The following is a 7,500-nucleotide window of genomic DNA, read 5'->3' on the forward strand; positions in this document are numbered from 1 at the left end:
TCTCTCTCTCTCTCTCTCTCTCTCTCAGGACCACTTTAACCTTTTATACTTTGGCTTTTAAAAAATAGCAGATCTACAGGCTCTCTCTTGTAGCTTGTAGATCTGCTATTTTTGAAATAATCTTGAAAATGTGTGCAAACCTTAATATAATATATATTTTTTTTAAATCGAACATTTGTAACTCAAATCTGTTCTTCTGGGGGTCCATGGAACAACATATTTTGAGATGGGGGTCCACAGCCAAATACATATCATTTTTGGGGTCCTTGACATGAAAAAGTTTGAGAACGACTGCTCACAAGTATAGTAATACACGCAGCACGCAAAACACACACACACACACACGCAAAGCACACACACACACGCACGCACGCACGCACGCACGCACGCACGCACGCACGCACGCACGCACGCACGCACGCACGCTACGCACGCACGCACGCACGCGCACGCACGCACGCACGCACGCACGCACGCACGCAAAGCACACACACACACACACACGCACGCACGCACGCACGCACGCACGCATGCACGCAAAGCACACACACACGCAAGCACGCACGCACGCACGCTTGCGCGCCCGTGCACACACACACACACACACACACACACACACACACACACACACACACACACACTCTGTGGGGGATAGTTCCAGTGGACTTTGCTCCCATATGATGAATGTTTTTCCTATAAATACAGTGAGCCTCCAGGTGGAAACACAGTCAGAAATCACACTTTTACTTTTAGGAAGGTTTTTACTTTCTGCCTGTTTGTTTGTTTCCTCCGTCTGTTTCAGTGTAAAAAACCTGCCGTCCCTGATTTATTTCTTGTTTTCATGTCATTGAAGGCCAACGCTTTTAGAAAACCTTCAGAAATGTTCGTAAATAGCGGTAAATGGCTGAGCTACAAGCTCACAACACGTCACGACTGTCTGTGCATTGAACTGTTTCAACCTGGCATCCCTGTTATTGTAAACTTTAACAAAACTTTGAAAAGTATTAAAAAAAAGGGGTTAATAAATGAAGCTTTGTGAGCTCGAAGGTTAATTGTCACACAAATAATTGTGATTAACAATTTAATTGTGTGTGTGTGGTTGAACACTGTAACATTATGAATAGAAAACACATTTCTGTTTGGCTTTTATAGGCTTTGAAGTTACACAGCTCAGATATGACAAATAACCTAACTATACAAATAAATGACTGACATATTTAATCATAACATTAACCTTAAAATTTTTTTTTTTAATACATTATTAGTGAAAATAGCCGATCTACAAGCTCACAACACGACAATTATGATGATTATACAAAAAATATTGTGAATATCTCAAATAATTGCGATTAGGTGATTATGTAAATTATGACAGTACTTGTAGATCGACTAGTTTGGCAATTGGTTGTTTAGTCCCTCAAGCCACACCCGTCAAATGCTACAGAGTCTGCAACTCCGCCCCCTGTGAAAGTTGAGATCAGAAAGCTGTCATCTGCTCATTCTTTTATGCGAAACGTGTGTGTGTGTGTGTGTGTGTGTGTGTGTGTGTGTGTGTGTGTGTGTGTGTGTGTGTGTGTGTGTGTGTGTGTGTGTGTGTGTGTGTGTGTGTGTGTGTGTGTGTGTGTGTGTGTGTGTGTGTGTGTGTGTGTGTGTGTGTGTGTGTGCGTGCGTGCGTGCGTGCGTGCGTGCGTGCGTGCGTGCGTGACAGTAATATACAGCCTTTCCAAGGCGACTGACATGAGGTTTGATTAAAACCCTGACCTTCACTTATATGTCAACAAAAGACATACTGTATGTGCACACACACACACACACACTCACACGCACACCACGAACATGCAATCAGCACCTTGTGGAATCCATCTCTCCATTGATCCATCCTATACACACACACACACACACACACACACACACACACACACACACACACACACACACACACACATCCTCATGCGACACACGTAGACAGCCTCTATCGAATTGCGTTTTTCCGTCTCCTTCCGTTTTCCTTACGTTTCTTTCCTTCTGTTTGCGTGTCTACGGCGTAAAAAGACAATTTGCCGCCGTAGGAGAGAAGAGAGACGGGACTGAATGCATAAATAACTACACACTTAATCTATATTCAGATGATATTCAGATTGGTGGAGAGACAGGCAGCCCTTCTGTTTGGCCTCACAGGGAGGCACAGCGTTACTGATTTCACCTTTTAATGAGTTCACAATAAACATTCAATTCACCCATGTCCAACCTTATCTTCATTTATTACACGGCTTGGTGGAATGCTTGATTCTGATTGGTCAATCGCTGAATTCACGCAGCCGTGTGTTATTTCTGAATAATGACCTGAGCTCAATAACAGAGCTCTGTCTAATCAAAGACTCAGAGCACCTGATCATATCAATCTACGACGCTTGATTTTGTGCCGTATCCAACATGACAAGCATGTAAACAAACACACCATGTCATAGACAGCTAAACATTGCTCTCAAGAAAGATTTTGAAAACATTTGAGGTGAGAATTAGACAATGCAGCAGTGGTGGAAAAAGTACTCACATTTCTTACTTAAGTAAGTAAGTAGCAATACTGCAATATAGCAATTCTCTGTTACAAGTAAAAGTCCGGAATTCAAAATGTACTTGAATAAAAGTACAAAGGTATTGGCATCATAATGTATTTTAAGTATCAAAAGTAAAAGTACTCATTAGGAAGAATGTCCCATTTCAAGTTTTCAAATGTATAACAACATCTTTTTTAAATAGCAGATCTACAAGCTCACAATGTGTCATCTCGATGATGTCACTGGTAGGCAGGTTTGTGAACTGTCCACAGCCGTCCTCTGACACACAGAGTGAGGAGACAGAATCGTATAATGAGCATTAGGGAGGACCAATTATATGAAGATAAGTTATACAGTACAGTAAACATACTGTAAATAGCAGATCTAATAAGCTCACAATGCACTGCAACATGCCATGTTGTGAGCTTGTAGATCTGCTATTTTCAGATCGCCACACCGGTGCACAACCAAGTATGTATCATCCGCTACACTCTTAGAGACACCATGACAGCCACAGTGAGAAGAGAACGTAGACACACACACACACACACACACACACACACACACACACACACACACACACACACACACACACACACACACACACACACAGACACGCGCACACACACACACACACACACACACAGACACGCACACACACACACACACACACACACACACACACACACACACACACACACACACACACACACACACACACACACACACACACACACACACACACACACACACACACACACACCACACACAGCCTTATATAATGTGGAGTGTGTGTGTGTGTGTGTGTGTGTGTGTGTGTGTGTGTCTGTGACCCCGTGTCTCTCGTAGCCCTGGTGTCATAACATATTAAATCAGACTCGGTATTTGTGTGTGTGTGTGTGTGTGTGTGTGTGTGTGTGTGTGTGTGTGTGTGTGTGTGTGTGTGTGTGTGTGTGTGTGTGTGTGTGTGTGTGTGTGTGTGTGTGTGTGTGTGTGTGTGTGTGTGTGTGTGTGTGTGTGTGTGTGTGTGTGGGGTGTTCTATTCTTGGGCTGTGTTGGGTGACAGTCAGAAACAAGTGTATTTTCTCCCCTCCTGTGTCCTACTAGTTGTCTCCTTATTTCCATGCTGTACAGTACATAGTGTATTAAATGACACGTATGAGCATGTGCTCTGTTCAGTCCCATTATGAAGACACATTAACACGCTCTTCGTGTCGTTTGGATTTACACGCTATTATTCAGGATGTGTCTTCTATTGAAATAAAAAAGGACTTTAATTTACAATTGAAGCATTTATCAGACGCTCTTATCCAGAGCGAGCAGCTATTTGTGTCAAACCTTGTATTCATCATTTTATTCAAACACCACACACACACACACCACACACACACACACACACACACCACACACACACACGCACACGCGCACACACACACACGCACACACACACCGACACCACACACACACACACACACACACACACCGCACACACGCACACACGCACGCACGCACGCATGCACGCGCGCACACACACACACACACACACACACACACACACACACACACACACACGCACACGCACACACGCACAGTTGAGAAACAGGCACAGCACAACATGTATAATTACCATATGAGTGCAAAAGGAAGCGGGTCTTTTTCATGGCAGCACATTAACATAAATAGTTTTGTAATGTTAACATCCTGTACAGGTGCTACCAGTGATACTAATTAACCCATTAAGACCGGGAACGCATTTGTGTGTCCTTTCTAGATTTCTTTGGCTATTCAAAAATAGCAGATCTACAAGCTCATAGTGCGGCACCGAGTGCCGCACTATGAGCTTGTAGATCTGCTATTTATTTATTTTAATCTTGAAAATTTGTTCAAATCTCTGAATATATATATATATTTTTTAAATTAAAGCGATTTTTTTTTACTCAAATCTTTGCTCCTGGGGGTCCCTGGAACAACATATTTTGAGATGGGGGTCCGCGGCCAAATACATATCAGGGTCCTTGACATGAAAAAGGTTTGAGGACCACTGATATTATAGCAACATGTTCGCGAAAATGTTCGTTTTAAAAAATATATATATATTCAAAGATTTGCACAAATGTTCACTATCTTTCAAAAATAGCAGATCTACAAGCTCATAGCGCAGCACTCGGTGCCGCGCTACGAGCTTGTAGATCTGCTATTTTTGAATAGCCAAAGAGAACGAAAAACATTACACAGATGCGTTCCCGTTCTGAAAGGGTTAAGTGTGTTCCATTTGGGTCAAACAGAGTCGGGGTGCTGCCGCTGTGCATGTTGGAACACTGTGGAAACACTGTGCCAAAACTAAATGGAACAGAGCCTTCATTAGCATGATTGGTAACACCTGTGAAGGAAGTAACATGGGGGGGGGGGGGGCGGGGGGGTGGCCACACCTGTGTGTCAGAAGCATCGTAAACCAAGACCAGCAACACGTCGATCATTGAGGACGGTGGTTCTCAAAGTTTTCAATCTTGAAAATATGTTCAAATCTTTAAGGGGAACCTTTTTAAAACAAATCTTTGCTTCTGGGGGGTCCCTGGAACAACATATTTTGAGATGGTGGTCCACGGCCAAATACATATCATATTGGGGGGTCCTTGACATGAAAGAGTTTGAGAACCACTGATTTATATAGGAGACAGGAAGCAGGTTGGTCAAGTCTATTCATTCCAATGACAGAGTGAACGTGAACACAGCTTCTGAACCGTTCTTTAGCTCCATGGTCACTGAACTAAATATTGGACCTAATTATCACAAGACACACATTATTCTGACATTTTTCAGAAAGACAAATAAGGAGAAAATATGCACTGAGTAAAATATGCACTGAGTAAAATATGCACTGAGTAAAATATACACTGAGTAAAATATGCACTGAGTAAAATATGCACTGAGTAAAATATACACTGAGTAAAATATGCACTGAGTAAAATATACACTGAGTAAAATATGCACCGAGTAAAATATGCACTGAGTAAAATATACACTGAGTAAAATATGCACTGAGTAAAATATACACTGACTAAAATATGCACTGAGTAAAATATGCACTGAGTAAAATATACACTGAGTAAAATATACACTGAGTAAAATATACACTGAGTAAAATATGCACTGAGTAAAATATACACTGAGTAAAATATGCACTGAGTAAAATATACACTGAGTAAAATATACACTGAGTAAAATATGCACTGAGTAAAATATGCACTGAGTAAAATATGCACTGAGTAAAATATACACTGAGTAAAATATGCACTGAGTAAAATATACACTGAGTAAAATATGCACTGAGTAAAATATACACTGAGTAAAATATGCACTGAGTAAAATATACACTGAGTAAAATATACACTGAGTAAAATATACACTGAGTAAAATATGCACTGAGTAAAATATGCACTGAGTAAAATATACACTGAGTAAAATATGCACTGAGTAAAATATGCACTGAGTAAAAGAAAAAAAATGCTTTCCTAAAATCGCTGTCCTAAAAATATATACTAAAATAAATGTGTGTGTGTCTCTGTCCAGCCTGCAGACCAGGGACCTACAAGGCTCTGATGTCCTCACTAGTATACTAATATAAATGTGTGTGTTTGTGTGTATCTGCAGCCTGCAGACCAGGGACGTACAAGGCTCTGATGTCCTCACTAGTATACTAATATAAATGTGTGTGTGTGTGTGTGTGTGTCTCTGCAGCCAGCAGACCAGGGACCTACAAGGCTCTGATGTCCTCACTAGTATACTAATATAAATGTGTGTGTGTGTGTGTGTGTGTGTCTCTGCAGCCAGCAGACCAGGGACCTACAAGGCTCTGATGTCCTCACTAGTATACTAATATAAATGTGTGTGTGTCTCTGCAGCCTGCAGACCAGGGACCTACAAGGCTCTGATGTCCTCACTAGTATACTAATATAAATGTGTGTGTGTGTGTGTGTGTGTCTCTGCAGCCAGCAGACCAGGGACCTACAAGGCTCTGATGTCCTCACTAGTATACTAATATAAATGTGTGTGTGTGTGTGTGTGTGTGTCTCTGCAGCCAGCAGACCAGGGACCTACAAGGCTCTGATGTCCTCACTAGTATACTAATATAAATGTGTGTGTGTCTCTGCAGCCTGCAGACCAGGGACCTACAAGGCTCTGATGTCCTCACTAGAATACTAATATAAATGTGTGTGTGTGTGTGTGTGTGTGTGTGTGTGTGTCTCTGCAGCCTGCAGACCAGGGACATACAAGGCTCTGGCCACAGACCCGTACTGCACCAAGTGTCCTCCTCATAGCTCCTCCCACCAGGAGCAGGCCTCCGAGTGTGTCTGTGAGAAGGGCTTCCACCGCGCCGAGGGGGACCCCCGCTACATGGCCTGTACACGTGAGTACACACACACACACACACACACACACACACACACACACACACACACACACACACACACACACACACACACACACACACACACACACACACACACACACACACACCTCTCTTATTGAGTTACATTGGTTCAGTCACTCATCACAGTGTGTGTTTAGACCAGAACTAGTGCGTCTGACATCTGGTCTAGAGGGGCGGGTTCAAAATCTTGGTTCACCAATCTGTCCGTCAGCCCCCGCCCCGCCCCATGCCCCTCCTCCTCCCCCAATATGCAGCGACGCCCACTGCACTCTGGTTGGTTGGGGAAATGAAACACTTCCTATGCCAGGAACGTCAACAGGCTGGTCCAGGCTCTTATTTTTGAGCAAAACAACAAAATAAAAGCCTGGAGATGGAGGTTAGACCAGAACAGACCAGAGGAAACCCTTAGAACCCATAGCCTGGGATCATCCCCTTTAGAACCCATAGCCTGGGATCATCCCCTTTTTGGTTTCTCCTGATCCGGTCTAGAGCAGATAGAACCCACGGTGG

The 7,500-nt window shown here is 42.9% G+C and overlaps 1 protein-coding gene across 1 annotated transcript in view; it reads left to right on the forward strand.

Moving 5' to 3' along the window:
- LOC308092829 (ephrin type-A receptor 3-like) overlaps positions 1 to 7,500 on the forward strand; it is a gene marked incomplete at its 5' end in the record, with an annotated part of 150,267 nt that overhangs the window by 80,363 nt on the left and 62,404 nt on the right. Inside the window, 1 exon segment of the mRNA XM_080438928.1 lies at positions 6,811 to 6,966. Coding sequence (XP_080295054.1) covers positions 6,811 to 6,966 — 156 coding nt within the window.

This window comes from Gymnoscopelus braueri (genome assembly GCF_963280865.1).
Source record: "Gymnoscopelus braueri genome assembly, chromosome: 10".
NCBI classification, from domain to species: Eukaryota; Metazoa; Chordata; class Actinopteri; order Myctophiformes; family Myctophidae; genus Gymnoscopelus; species Gymnoscopelus braueri.